The 15,595-nt window shown below is 50.4% G+C and overlaps 1 protein-coding gene across 1 annotated transcript in view; it reads left to right on the top strand.

Moving 5' to 3' along the window:
- CLCN4 (chloride voltage-gated channel 4) overlaps nt 1–15,595 on the top strand; it is a 101,708-nt gene that overhangs the window by 38,233 nt on the left and 47,880 nt on the right. The window contains 3 exon segments of the mRNA XM_040634595.1: nt 2,044–2,143; nt 5,874–6,061; nt 8,749–8,871. Of these exon segments, the coding sequence (XP_040490529.1) occupies nt 2,044–2,143; nt 5,874–6,061; nt 8,749–8,871 (411 nt within the window).

Below are 15,595 nucleotides of genomic sequence, written 5' to 3'. Positions count from 1 at the left end.
AAAGATGGAGCGAGTTGCATGTGTATGAAAGCACATAGCACAGTGCCGGCAGCTAGTTGGCAATCAGACTATATTTTAGTGGCCACCATAAAGTTGGGTATCAAGTGCTGTGGGATCATTCAGGAGGGATGGTTAGGCAAGGGTTTTTTAGAGACGGTGACATTTCAATTGGGCCTTGAAGGTTGACTAGGAGTTTGCTAGGCGAAGAAAGGGGAAAAGATTCTAAAATCAGGAGGGGCCCCTTTGTAAAGTCACAGAGGCATGAGAGAACACGGCATGATAGGTGGTTCAGGAGCTCTGCGGCCCAGGGGAGGGTCCACAGAAGGGGTGGACACGGGCAGATGGCCACACCAGAAATGACCAAGTAGGCCATGAAGACGTGTTTGGGTTTCATCTTCATGGTCACAGAATACAAGAAAGACGCACCGCTGAGGGAGAAACAGGAAGCTTGGAAATCAGTTCAGGAGAAAGAGGAAGAAGGTCTGACAGAAGGCAGCGAAGTGCACATGCGGAGAGGCTCAGGGTCAGGGGTTATTCCGAGGAGCCCCTGACAGGATTTGGTGGTGGTGGGGTATTGGGGATAGGCAGGGAGGGGAGTCCAGGATGAGGCCGTGGCCGCAGGTAGAAGGGGGTGATGGCCTTGTTGGCAAGAAGGAAGGAAAGGGGAACAACAGATTTGAGGGGGAGGCCAGTGAGTTCTGTGTCAGCCACTTTGAGTTTGAGCTGTTGACCCAGGCTGCAGCTGGGGGCGGTTGGCAGGTGGCGACAACTCCGTAGCAAGGGCGAGGTCAGGGCTGCGGTGCAAGAGGAGGGGGCCCCGGCGTGTGAGTGGGCCCCGAAGCTTTAGAAGCGGCCGAGGTGGCCCCGGTGTGTGGCGGGAGCAGTAAGGAGGGAGTCAGAACTCCGGGCCCTGCCGAGATAATTTAGTGGGTGCCGTGGGTCGGCGGGGCGCCTGTGGCCGACACCTGGGAGAGGCGGGAGAGGTGAAGGAGGGGGACCAGCAAAGTGGCCGCGGGCGCGAGGAGGAGAGAGGGGCGAGGACGGGGCCGCCAGCCAGCTCACTTTCCGCGGAGAGGTGAAGTAGGAGGCAGCCCCGCAGCGTGGGCACTGTCGGCGGCCTCGGGGAGGGCACCTTCCCAGCCGGACGGGGGTGACATCGGAGCGCCGCTGGGTCCCATCATTGCGCGCAAGTTGGCGGGAAAAGGGAGCAGAGACGTCCGTAGGGGGTGAGGTGGAGTCCAGAAGATGAGCCAGCCTCCTGGGTCCGGTGTGGAGGAACGTGGCAGAGGGGGCAGCCCTCGGCCCGGAGCGGAGGGTGCGGGACTCTGGCCCTCGGGCCCCGCCAGCTTGGCACGTGCTCCGGTGAGGAAAGTTGCCCGCAGCCGCACGCATTCACAGGCGCGTTCCCGCCGGCCTTCTGTGCCGCCGGAGCAGAGTCGAGGAGTTGTGACAGAGGCCGGCTGACCGGCAGAGTTGAAAATCTTTCGAGAATGTTCTGAGGGGCTCTGAGAGGAAGGGCGTCTCAGAGCACGGTCGAGAGGAGAGGGCAGTGTGCTCAGACGCTGCATCCGCCTGCTGAAGGTGGGCCGCGCTAATTCAGAGTTCTTGCTGTTGACATTTGACCTGGAAAACCAAAGAAGGAAATGAACTCTTGTTGAAGAGCTGCTTTTGTGAGCAGACCGTAAGGTGAGGGGTAAAGTGGTAATTCTTATTGAAAATGGTGACAGCGACTGGCTGTCTCCCTTCAGAATGGCTTCTGAATCATCAAAGTTCAAATCACACTTAGGAAGTTTTTTAATTAAGTGGATTTGGAGGGGGATTCTAAGTCTTCAGCGGCTACGATGGCATCTCTACAACTGTGTGTGAACCCGAAAACCCATTTTGCCATCGTGCCAGGTAGTGGGAAGCGTGACGCAAGTGGCAGTTTGGTCACTTACATTCATTTTCTCACTCACCCCGTTTCCCGGAGGAAACTGTTTCAGGGAAGGAAGTGTGAACTGGAAAATGTACCCAGAATCAACTGCTGTGTCTTTCTGTTTCTAGATAACCAGCAAAAGCAAGGAGTCCATATGGGAGTTCATCAAGAGTTTGCTGGATGCCTGGTCAGGCTGGGTGGTGATGCTGCTTATCGGCCTGCTGGCGGGTACGTGGGGGGGCGCGCGGCAGCCCCCTGGGCCGGAGCCGGAGGCGCCGAGCCCAGAGCACCAGCTCTTCCTGCTCGGGCTGGTGTTCCCAGATGGACCGGTTCCCTTTTACCCCGAGCAAGGGATGTATTACTTGAAATACCTCAGAGCAAACTACATGACCACACATTTAACATAAAACGTCTCATCAATCAGGCAAGACCCCAAGGCACGGGCCCAAATGCAGTCATTGGAAAAAAGCTGTAATTAGAGAGCCGGCCGGCCGTTTCTGCACAGCACACAGGTTTATGGCCATCCTGGATTTTATCGAAAGCACATAGTTTGCATTCTGTAGTCCTTGCTTATGTAGACGGCAAGCAAGTATGAGAAAACTTTGATCTCGAATAAGAAGGCGCCATGTGAGAGTGTTTTTTACTAATACTGGCAGGCCCTGCAGTGAGTTGTACACATCCTGGGATACTCGGAGAATAATCGGAGACACCCGCGGGGCTTGAGGCAGGCCCGGGGCAAATACCTCCAGCCCGTACGTTGTTTTGACCCTCAAGGACTCTGCGTCCTTCATTTTTATAATCCCAGCACCATGCTTGCAAGCAGTCGATGTTTCCAGAGTGAGTGGAGGAGTATCTGGAGGGGAAACCTGCCCTTTTAATATCAAATGTACCAGCTCTCCTTGGCAATTCTTGTGCCGGGACGTATTTCCTTTTAGGAGGCTCTGAAGGTTAATGTCTAAAAATTAAAAAATCTGAGCACACTAAAAGCGACTCCCTTAATAAAAATCACTTACCTGTAATAACAGAAGAGTTATGGTTATAGGATTGATCAGAAAAGACTGTAATAAAGGCAGAACATAGTAAATGCTCTAAGAAAGACAGAATGCTAACAGGGCATAGATACAAATTGTGTGATTACAGAGGATTTTGACTTCTGGACGAATCTTTCATTTATTCCATACACAGTCGCGGGAGGGGCTTGGTTGCCAGGGAGGGCCTCCCTCGGCCTCGGCCAGCCCACGCTCCAGAGCCAAGAGGCGTGCTGAATGAAGGGGGATCCTTTTCCTCTAGTCACGGTGGCTGTTCCGCCTTCCGTTCCCAGGGGCAGCCGCGGTATAGACCGGCAGCAGCGTTGGCAGGGAATTCGACTTCGTGGCTATACAGTGTTTCGCCACCAATTTGTTTGACTGCTTCCACGAACACCTTTGAAAGCGGGCAGGGTAGGAATTTGCTGTGAATGTGGATGTCTTTATTTAGAATAGATTGGTGAAACTGTATACCGTATCATTGTTCTTGGCTTCTAGGCAGGAGAAATAAATAGAGGAAATGAAGAAATCTAGAATAGATGTTCTAGCGTCTTGCCAGAGAAGACAGCACAGCATGGATTTAGTGGCTGACGGAAGAGCCCGATTGGGCTCTCTTTAACAAACCTGATATTGACCGGTTGGTTTCCCTAACAACCCAATTTCCACCAGTTCTTTCAGGAAGAATCACCCAGGGTATGAAAGCAAACAATGTTGCTGCCTGTGCTCCAAGTCAGTAGTATCCCCAGAGATGGTGCCCTAGCCTTGGGTAAAGCCCCCCTCCTTCCTCCCAGCCCCCTCCACCTGTGACTGTACGTGCGGCCGGGGTTGAGCGCCGCCCGCCCAAGGGCGCTCTGCGGACACCCCAGCCAGACGGAGGCAGGAGGAAGGCGAGAGGGGGAGGACGCGGACAGTGAGGGTGGCCAAAGTGTGCCTCCAAGGGAAAGCCGGCAAGTTGTGTCCGCTTCACTTTTCTCTTCCCCAGTGGTTCTGACAGTGGGGAGGACCCCGGGGTCCCCCTGCCTGGCCAGTCCTCTGTCCTCAGCGGCGCCCTGGACCTTGTATTTGACTCCCACGGTGGGGAGGCCCAAGCGGCGGCTCCTGTGCGGGGCGTTTACCGGGAGTCCCCACTGGGTGTCGCTGTTATTCCACCGAACGAAGCCCAGCGGCCCCGTCAGGGTGAGGGACAAGGTGATTGCAAGCGAACGAAGAGCGACGAAATCCGGGCTGATCACTGGTGTCGCCCTTGGATATGCACAGGACCCCTCCCTCGCCTTCTGTAGGTCTTTGTTCGAATGTCTTCTCACGCTTGAGGCGTTCCCTGACCACCTTTCCTCAAAGTCCCCTCCCTCTCTCAGCCTTGACCCCCTCGTCCTGGGGTGTGTGTGTGTGTGTGTGTGTGTGTCAGTAAAAGCTTTATGAAGATGTAATTCACCCCGTCAAACTGTACAGTGCAGCGCTTTCTAGCATATTCAGAGTCGGAAAACCATCCACGCTTCCACTTTGGAACCTTCTCATCAGCCCCCAAAGATCCCCCATCCCCCTTAGCTATCAAACCCCGCTGCCCCCAGCCGCCTCCCAGCCCCAGGAGGCCGCTCATCTCACTCGGTCTCCCTACATATTTGCCTGTTCTGGATGTTTCGTTAAGTGCAGTCCTACAGTATGTAGTCTTAGGATCAGCTTCTTCACGCGGCGTCCTGTGTCCGGGGTTCGACATGGAGCGTCGCCCCTACCTTGGCACGCAAACCACACAGCAGAATCTCCCCCCCCAACTTATGGACTAGACACTGTACACACACATACACACTCGTGTGATTAGGATATGAGAGGTATGTTGATGGGGGAATGCCTGGGAGGCACATCTAGCCCAGACAGGAAATCGGGAATGGCTTCCCGGAGGAGGTGATGTAACTATTGAATCTGGAAGATAACTAGGAGATTGCCGGGTCTGGGAAGGACAGTGCTGATTGAGGTGGTGTAGAGAGGAGAGCCTGGTGTGCTCCAGGAGCATGGTGTGGGCAGGAAGGGGGGGGGCGTTAGTGATGGAAAGAGATGAGGCGGAAAAGGTATGAGGGGCCAGCTGTTCGAGTTTGCCACCTGCTAAGGATTTAGGCGTTCTCCTAAGAACAGTGGGCAGCTTTCGACGTAACAGGAGAGCAGGCGTGCGGATGCAGGTGGGGAGTTGATATTGTTATAAAGATCCGGTAAAAGTTTGAAAAATTTCGTAGCCTGAAAGTATTCCCTGCCTCCGTAAAAGACTCTGGAATGGGTTATTCTAGAAAGAGATCCAAGGTAGCCTTCTGTGGCCCACTGCACACCCCAATTTATCTCTCTTCTGTTGGCATTTAAAGTAGTTTTCTTCTTATATAGATCCACAATCCCTTATCCATGATTTTAAAAATCCAGAAAGTTATAACAAGTAGGATTTTCCAAATTTGGTTCCCATTTGGTGGCAAAACCTTACTTAAATGATGAGGCTGTTAATAGTTCTTATGTCTCCATTTCGTCTGAATTGTCAGGTTTGTCTGCAGAATGTTAATGTGTGTGATCCCAACATCAGGCCCCAGAAGCCTCTGAGGGGTTACCTCATATATAGGGCCTGTGTACCCTGTTTCTAGAATTTGGAAGGGATGAATTCTGAAAGCTGCTTGGCCCCAGTGGCTTGTGATGACTTAAGCCCTGCATGTCTGTCGCTCCTGCTGGTTTTAAGCCACCCAGGCATCACCTATCCTTGGCCTGTTTCTCATTGGGCTGGGCAAGGCCTTGCCCACGCCGGAAGTGCTCAGGAGACCTCTACATGGCCCTTCTGCAGCGTGGTCCCCTCCTTCGGCACGGCCTGCGTGGCCGCCGAGCTCCTGCGTCGGGCCCCAGGCCCTGTGTTCTCCTGCCTCATCACAGCAGGCCTCCTCTAAAGTGGCTCTTGCTGCTTCTTCCAGGCACCCTGGCTGGGGTCATCGATCTCGCCGTCGACTGGATGACCGACTTGAAGGAGGGGGTCTGCCTATCCGCCTTCTGGTACAGCCACGAGCAGTGCTGCTGGACTTCCAACGAGACCACTTTTGAGGACAGGGACAAGTGTCCCCTCTGGCAGAAATGGTCGGAGCTGCTGGTGAATCAATCAGAGGTGGGTTTCTGGTCAGGGTCTTGGCTGGGAGAGCCCACCATTCCGCAGGTGCTTTGGAACACCACGGGGCCTTCTCTGGATGGCTGTGCTTCCTTCCAGTGTCTGTTCTGATAACTGTCCTTGGCTCAATCCCAGTGCGACTTGGCTTCTTCTGGCTCTGATGTGCAAACTTAAGTTGGGAAAGCGTTCCCTACTGATTCACGTGCATGATATGTGTAGATATTTATAAAAGTCCTGTTATTTTTCTGACCGAGAGTGGTTTGCTGACTGTGCTGAAGAAGCAGGGTTGCTCTTTATACCTTCAATAAGAAAAGAAGTTATCTCTTTTTATGAGAAACAATACCAGCTTTAGTGAGATATGATTCACATTCTGTATGGGTCTCCCATTTAAAGTGTACCGCACGCTGGCTTTTAGAAGATGCACAGAGTTGTGTTACCATCCCCACCATACAATTTTAGAACACCTTCATCACCCCAGGAGAAACCTTGTATCCGTTGGCAGCCACTCCCCATTCCTCCCAGCCCACCAGCCCTAAGCAACCCCTGATCGCTCTGTCTCTGAGTGGAATCCTACGCTATGTGGGCTTTGGTATCCCACTTCTTTCACTCAGCATCAGGTTTTTCAGGTTCATTCATGTTGCAGGATAAATTGGTGTTCCCTTCCTTTCCATGGCTGAGTCTTATTTCATTGTATGGCTAGACCACATTTATCCGCTCCGTAGTTGAGGTGCTGTTAGGAATGATTTTGTTGGGAATGTTTGTTTACAAGCTTTTGTGTGGCCGTGTTTTTCATCTCTCTTGGGTCTAGACTTAGGGAATTGCTGGGTCCTGTGGTAACTCTGTGTTAAACCTTTTGAGGAACTGCCTGAATGTGTTCCAGGGCAATTTCGCCATTTTCCATCCCCACCAGCCGCGTGCGAGGGCTATTGTTGGTCTGCCTCCTCGTTGGCACTTATGATTGTCTGGATTCGATTCTAGCCATCCGAGTAGGTGTGACGTGCCATCTCATTGTGGTTTAAGTATCGTCTTCTGGTGCATTTTAAGGGTGAATTGCAGAGGATGTTTCTGGGCCTCCTGTGATGGGAGTGTTCCAGGTGCAGGGGGTGTAGCGGTGAACTGCCAGACTTGGTGCTTGCCTTCACGGCACTTAGAACTTCAGATCTGTACAGAAATCTTCATTCGGGAAAAGGGTTAACTTGTAACTGAACTCAGTGACGATGACAGTGACTGTGGGTCACTGACAGATCAGAAACTCAGGGGTCAGGGAGCTAGGTTGGCGAGATTCACATGAGGGGTAGCGTGAGGATGTATTTTTGCAAGATGGATGTGATTGTCCCTCCCCCCGCCCCCCACAGTTGTGTTTTCTTTTTTTCTTGATGGACTTAGCACAGCTGAAGGATATGTGGAGTGCACTTGGCCATTTGGCTAAACCTCTTCCTCAGTGGAATTGAAAATTAATTCCTTCCAATCTCAGAAGTAGACAGGGATCTTGAAATCTCACACCTTCTCAGTGCTCTCCATTACTTCCCACCATAAATTCTCTACTTGGTTGATGGGAGTGGGCAGGTGAAATTGGCTGGACACCATATTTTATTTTGTCTCCTACTTGCAATATGTTTTTTTGGGGGAAATATGGCTGTCCATCTTTTCAGCCGTTTCTAAGATTTATACTTTGATTCAAAGAATGACTGTTAGCAGAATGAGAAGTTATTTTTAGTCTCAAAAAGTACGGTTTTAAGTGGGTGGGATGTATTCCTCAGTCCGATTTCCCCTGCATAGGGTGTGAGTGTACGTGATTGTAAAGGCCACACCAGCCTCCTGGAACGTGGATCTGCATTTAACAGGCGCACATGTGGCCGTATCCGTGGCCTGACTTGTAGGTGACCTCGCTTTGCTCCGCCCCTTGCTTGACTAATCCAGATGGTGGCAAGAAGCTGAGGCCGAGAGAAGTGTCTCCACCCGGTAGCCCAGGTCCTCAGCATCAAAGACCCGAGACTGTGTGTTTGCTTCAGAGACCATTCTTTATTCGTCAGATAATTTGGAATGAACTGTTCGGAGCATTATTCTGAAGGCAGGGATTGTGTTTTTCGCTCTAAAAGTGCCTGCAGAGCTTGCTGCAACACATTTTGCTGCCCCCCCCCCGCCCCCCAGAGCGTCTGACTCGGCAGCCCCGGGGCAGAGCCCAGAGTCTGCGCTGCGTCCATGTGCCCCGGGGACACTGGTGCCGCGGGTCCGGGCCACGCCGGAGCAGCAGCGCCTGCACGTACAGTTCTGCCGCTTGCCGAGGCACTGATGTGGCCTTCGCGAAGGCTGGAGAGGCCAGTGCACCGCAGACGGGACAAGACGAATGTTCCAGAACTTTCGGTGTCTCACCTTTCATAACCTCTAGCGCCGGGGACGACACCAGCTGCGTGCCCTCTGCCGTATCCATGCAGGCGGAGCTCTCCCCGGTGGAGGGCATGTGTAAACGGCTCCCGGAGGGACGCCCGGTGCTGGGTTGGTGTGTACCCACGTCGCAATAGTAACGGCTCCGAAAACCAGCAGTGGCCTCTCTGTTGACACAGGGCCGGCTGAGAAGCTGCCCGAGCTGCGGAAACTCCTGCTGTCCCGGCGGAGGGGGCGGGCGGGGGCGGTGCTCGGCTCTGTGACGCTCATGTGTTCTTCCTTGTTCTGTGTGTGTTGTTTAGGGGGCCAGTGCTTACATTCTGAATTACCTCATGTACATCCTGTGGGCATTGCTGTTTGCGTTTTTGGCCGTCTCCCTGGTGCGCGTGTTTGCACCATACGCCTGTGGCTCGGGGATACCAGAGGTGAGTGGTGGCCTGATTTCTTTTGTGCCGATAATAAGAAAAGCAAACACTTATGTAGCACTGAGGTGCCAAGCACAGTCCCGAACATCTGATATCTGTTAACTCATTCAGTTCTTAGAGCGAGCCTGTGAAGTAGGTTCTGCCATTTCTCATTCGATAGTCGAGGAAACTGAAGCACAGAGAGGTGAAGTAACTTGCCTGAGGTCACACAGCTGGTTAGCTACAAGTCGAACCCAGCTGTCTGGCTTCAGAATTGATGCTCTATATTCAGGATGTGTGCTCTTTTGCTTCTCAGATGATTAAATTCTTGTCTTTGCAAACCAGGCATAACTCTTAAAGCCTGTGGAATCAGAGTTCATTAACCACATATGGAAATGTGGCACTTTAGAAACTTGTCAGTGCACCTAGGATGTAATGTGAAAAAAAGACAGTAACGGAGGTTTGTTGCTCGGAACGTTGACGGATGAGTCAACTCTCTCATGAGTGAACTCCCTTGCTACGTTTTGCTCTTCTGGTGGCGGGGTAATAGCAGTCTTTAAAACACTTAACTGCACACTCAGGGCGTGCACTGTGGACGCCCCCCCGTGAGTTTAGAGTTCTTAGATTTTTTAGCACTTTCGTGTAACCCAAGTGTGAGGGAGGTGACCTCATCGATCAAGAGGAATGCTTGAGATGAAACTGCAAACCGAGGAGGACCTACTAGCTAGAATAATGATAACTGAGCAAGTTCCCCCAAAAGCCCAGACAGTGGACATTTTAGCCAGAAATAAGTTTAAAAGTTCTTATATTGGGGTGTCTGGGTGGCGCAGTCGGTTAAGCAACCCACTCCTGGTTTCAGCTCCGGTCACGATCTCAGTGTCATGGGATCTAGCCCTGCGTGGGGCTCTGCACTTAGCTTGGAGTCTGCTTGGGACTTTCTCTCTCCCTCTCCCCCTTCCCACTGCTCGCTCTCTCTCAAACAAACAAATGTATTTTTTAGGAAGTTCTTATATTGCCACTGTAATCAGTGCAGCTCAGTTATCCTTCAGGTGGGTGCTTCAGCAGTGCCCCCGGAGGTGGAGATTTTGAGTTTAGGATGAGACCGGTTGTGGCAGCAGACCCACATTGGTGCCTGCTCCCCTGACTCACACTTCTTGGTGGTACTTGCCAACACTGCTGCTGTTCCGGACAGTTCTTGGAAAGGGCTGGAGTCATCGAAAGATTGTCAAAAGAAGGGCCCGGTGTTATCCTGTTCCAGGAAAGAGAGAAAAAAGGAACATGTCATGCTGACTTCTTGTTGGTTTGTATTCACACATTGCTGCAGGGACGGGAAAAGCCAGCCGCAGCACCTTCCTGTTGCCTTAGCAGAGTCCGTTCTGCTCCCGCGCATCACGGGCTTCCCCGCCGGTCACAGGGCCGTGCGCGTCGCATGGGCCAAAGCACGGTGCTGCTGGGACAAGAGGCATTAGGAGCACAACACATAAAAACTTCATCAGTGACACATATGAAAAAGATAGAAACCTAGAAAAACAGTAGCCCAGGGACGCCTGAGTGGCTCAGTCCGTGAAGCGTCTGCCCTCGGTTCAGGTCACGATCCTGGAGTCCTGGGATCAAGCCCCACATCGGGCTCCCTGCTCAGCGAGGAGCCTGCTTCTCCCTCTGCCTGCTGCTCCCCCTGCTTGTGCTTTCTCTCTCTCTGACAAATAAATAAATAAAATCTTTAAGAAACCCAGTAGCCTAGTTTACACGTGTGAAACGGTTAAGAAACATAGACTCGCTAGTGCGTGTGTGGACGGGTAGATATTGGAGGCCCACACCGCGTGCGTTTTGTGTGTTCCTGCCCGGCTCCGTTCGGCTGGTGCCATTTTCTGCGTGCATTCGGTTTCTCCCGGATGAAATTGTGCATAAACAGACGCGAAATTTGCATTATGCTCTAGTTCTTCCCCAGTGCATGAATCACATTGGAACAAATTTGGGTTTTCGAAACAAGCGTTATGGCAGAACAGACTGTGTCGTACTTGGTATCTAAGACCCAAGGCACCCTGGACGCTGAAGAGCACAGACTGGTGTCGGCCTCTCCGTTTGATGATCCCACTGCCTGACAGTGGGCTTTTTTGGACCCACACTGCCTTTCCAAAATGAGCAGGTGGCCGATGGGGAATTGGAAAACTTAAAGCAGCAATAAAAGGGGTGATGGGCAATCCCATCTTCCCCTTCCAAGAACCAGAGACACATGGCTCAGCTTGGGATCTTGTAGACAGACAGGGGGCGTGGACGTGAGCTCCGTCTGTGAGGGGCTGCCTGGACCTGGTCTTCGCCCAAAGCGGGCATCTCTTTGTGACAGCCAAACTGGAAAGGAGTTAACTCCCAAGTGGAGCATGACGTTTCCTATGTGGCGGACGTGCAAGGCACACACTGGTGTGCATGAAACTCAGGAAACAGTAGCAGGTGAAAAAAGTGGCAAAAAATATATAAAGTATGATTCTGTTTATACAGAGTCCACAAACAGCCACAGTGAAACCACACACTATTTAGTGACACACGTGTGCTAAACGTATAAAGGCAGGCAAGGAAGGTTCCGCTGAGGGAGCAAACACAGGGCTTTCATGGGTACCCATCCTTCTCTCTGAAATGTGCTGGTGGGTACATGGGTTCTTGTTTTTTAATACAGTTTTAACCATATATTACACGTAACATTCATTTCTCGATTTGTGAAAGAGTTCACATAGTTTTTTTTTTTTTAAAGATTTTATTTATTTGAGAGAGAGAGAGTGTGCACGATCAGAGGGGAGGGGAGAGAGAGCGCAGAGGCAGAGGGAGAAGCAGACTCCCCGCTGAGCACGGAGCCCCACGCAGGGCTCGATCCCAGGACCTTGGGATCATGACCTGAGCCGAAGGCAGACGCTTCACCGACTGAGCCACCCAGGCGCCCCCATAATAATCTTTTAAAGTGTCAGGAACCCAGTGGAGGAGAGCTTGAAATTCTTAACCTTAGAGTCCAGCTCTTGGAGGAAAGGGACAGAGTAAAAAAGAAATGTAAATAAGTGGTTCACACATTGAAAGAACCTCCTAGTGAAAACCCAGCTAATTGCCTAAACCGACTTCACGCAAATTGAGATACAGTCCCACTCTCCCTCAGTCTGGCAAAGATCCTAACCGAGCTCTTTAGAAAAGGAACCTGTCTTGGTCCGCGGCGGTGCCGGGGGGCGCGGCGTCAGGGCAGCCGGGGCAGTGCTGCCTCCAGCACGTTGACGGATTGCTCATCCTCCGTAGTGTTTGCTTCGGAAAGGTTTTGGCTGCCTAGAATGGACGTTCCTTTGGAAACATTTTTAAAAATGCAGATTTAGGGGCGTCTGGGTGGCACAGCGGTTGGGCGTCTGCCTTCGGCTCAGGGCGTGATCCCGGCGTTATGGGATCGAGCCCCACATCGGGCTCCTCCGCTATGAGCCTGCTTCGTCCTCTCCCACTCCCCTGCTGTGTTCCCTCTCTCGCTGGCTGTCTCTATCTCTGTCGAATAAATAAATAAAATCTTTAAAAAAAAAGCAGATTTAGAGAACATTGACTTTGTGTCATAAATACTCTTGTTTAAGCTCTATAAAGCACATTGACAAGTGTTCTTGGACGTGGGGCGTTAGAGAGAGGTGGGCAAGGGTGCCCCTCTTTCTGTCGCTGTTTGCTTTGTTGGTAGAACCTCTGTTGACTCTCTAAGAAATCACGTCCTCTTAAAACTTACTTTGAATTGATGTTTCAGTTCATTACGAAGAGTAAGCACTCTCACAAATATTTATTTACCAGAAAGGGTTACAGGTAACACTAGCAAGTTGCAAAACCACCCCACACATCCCGTGAAAGCTCTGCTTGATTCAGTCTCTATTAATTCATATTAAGCAAGTGATTAGGTTTTGGCATTTACTGGGAATGAATTCGCTTTCTTTAGTCCCTAATTTGATCATGACAATTTTATAAAATCATTATGGAGAATTACAAAATACCGATTACATTGTTCATTTCACCACATGTCATGGCTGGCAGACGCTCAGGTAATTTAGATGCTTGTAATCTTCTAAATGGTATTACACTCTTAAACTGTACCCTAGGGTCCAAATCCATATTAACTAACTGACAAAAAATTATAGATAATTTTATTCGAGGCAACACAAAAGGGCAGGACTGTGGCAGGCGTAATAAAGCATCCCTTGAATAAAGAGATCTGAGATCCCTCGAGCACAGGCTCAAATAAGCCACCTACCACTAGTTAAAGACCACTTCCACCACCGCTAGTCTGTCTGCCATTAGTTAAAGGCTAGTTCAGGAAACACTGTCCGACTATAGAGCTAGAAGACCTCACTCGTGCTCTACAGGAAGGAGCTCACTGAGTGCTTTGGAAACGCGCGCCCACACGCTCACTGGCCTGGTCTTTCTCTGTGAATGAAGAAACAGATCAATAGGGGCGCCTGGGGGGCGCAGTCGTTAAGCGTCTGCCTTCGGCTCAGGGCGTGATCCCGGCGTTCAGGGATCAAGCCCTACATCAGGCTCCACCGCTGGGAGCCTGCTTCTTCCTCTCCCACTCCCCCTGCCTGTGTTCCCTCTCTCGCTGGCTGTCTCTCTCTCTGTCAAATAAATAAAAATAAAATCTTAAAAAAAAAGAAACAGATCAATAATGCCTGAGGTGAAGGTCCTGCATTCGTAGGCCTTTAAGAGTTTGAAGATTAGCTCACTTCACGACCCTCCCCAAATTGCCAAAGGTGACCTGATGCCGGAGAGTGTTTTGGGACCGTCCCTGAAGTATGGAGAAATTAGGAATACCTGTACTACTCTTTTCAGGACTGGAGCAGTGGCTCTCCATGTGGACTGCATTTTTGAATCACCTGGGGAGGCTGTAAAAATCCCCATGCCCGGGATACACCTCAGACCAACTGCATCACATCTCCCCCGGGAAAGAGCCAGTCCTCACTGCTTTCTGATTCCCCACGTGATTCCAGTGAGCGCCAAGGCCTTGAGAAGGGCTTGAGAAGGACCGTCATAGCTTTTTGAGACGTTGATTTCTCGGCAGAGCAATGTCCACTAGGAGGCACTTTGAAGATACGCAAATATCCCGACACCGATGAGAGAGAACCTTGTCCCATTGTGTTGTGTTATGCAGCCGCAAGGCAGAAACGGACCGCAGATTTCACTGGCTGACTCACTAACAAGTGAGGCTTGTAAATTGCCAGCTCACACAGTAAACATTCACTCCAGTTCAGCCGGTTGTGGGAGAGGTTGAAGGTAAAAAATGATTTACCCATTGGTGATGCTTCTGTATCCAAAGAATAGGGGTTTTGGGTAAAGAGGACTCCAATATATGAGATTCACCACTGAGGTTGGCACCCAGCTGAATTCTAAAAGCGTAATGCAAACTGCACCTTTACAAGGAAAGCCGTTATTTGGCTTTTGTTTGGCATTTACAAGATGTGGAGGATCTGAAAATGGAGCAGGATGGCTTTACCTGTAGTCAAAGTCCTTCTCAATCCCAGAGGGCAGGATTTGACGGAAGGGAAGGAGTTGTTCCAGAGTCAATCATCTTTATATCCCCTGGAGATGTGTTATCAGAATGTTGAGTGTCGTCTTTTTCCAACATCACGTTAAGAGTATTTTTGAACATACAGAAAAGTTGAAATAATGGGGCAGTAAACTCCCATACCCCTGGCCTGCAGCAGGGGTCAGCAGACTTTTCCAGTAAAGGGCAGGGAGTCACTGTTTTAGGCTTTGTGAGCCGAGAGGTAAAATCTAGCAACTGTTCTCAGTAAAAGGCTAGTAGTCTTGTGTGTAAATTACATTTAAAAATGTTAAAAGCACCATTAGTTCGTGGGTCATACAAAAACAGGCAGTGGGCTGGATTTGGCCCTTGGGCCATAGTTTGCCGACCCTGACCTACGGCTGAGTTGACATTTTGTTCTATTTGCTTGTCACAGAGCTTAGCCAGCTTTCTGTTTCCTTATCTTGGACTTCCCCCGATAATCAACAATTAACAGTTGAAAATCAATAGATACGTGTTTCTCTTCAACACAACAGAGGGTAATAGGAACAGGATAAAATGCCATAAAGAAACTGAGACCCTGATAATCACTTCTTCAGTCTTCATTATGATCTCTTATTACTTTAGAAGTTCCCTTTTTTTTTTTTAAAGATTTCTTTATTTCAGAGTGTGTGTGTGGGGGGCGGGGGTGGGGGGGGAGACGGGCAGAGGGGGAGAGAGAGAGAGAGTCTAAAGCAGACTCTGCACTGAGTGTGGAGCCCGATGCAGGGCTCGACCCTGTGACCCTGAGATCAGGACCTGAACTGAAACCAAGAGTCGGTTGCTTAACCCGGGTGGCGCCCCAACTTTAGAAATTCTTAAGGTTTGCTATGCATCAAATGGTTTCAAGTTAGCATTAATATGTTATTATAAATTCTGTTAATATAAAATTCTAGTCCAACCCAAAACTAAAGGAGCTTCTCTTCGGTATGAGCGGGTGAGTCTAGTGCCAGGCAGTTAGTTCCCTCGCTGTGGCATCGAGGCGGCTCACCCTCCCTCGTTCTCCATCCTGTTTCAGATAAAGACCATTTTTTAATTTTATTTTATTTTATTTTTTTATTTTTATTTTATTTTTATTTTTATAATGATTTTTTATTATATTATGTTAGTCACCATACAGTACATCCCCGGTTTTCGATGTAAGGCTCGATGATTCATTAGTTGTGTATAACACCCAGTGCACCATGCAAT

The sequence above is a fragment of the Ursus maritimus genome (genome assembly GCF_017311325.1).
Source record: "Ursus maritimus isolate PB19 chromosome X unlocalized genomic scaffold, ASM1731132v1 scaffold_X1, whole genome shotgun sequence".
NCBI classification, from domain to species: Eukaryota; Metazoa; Chordata; class Mammalia; order Carnivora; family Ursidae; genus Ursus; species Ursus maritimus.
This window is presented reverse-complemented; position numbering and strand designations above follow the sequence as displayed.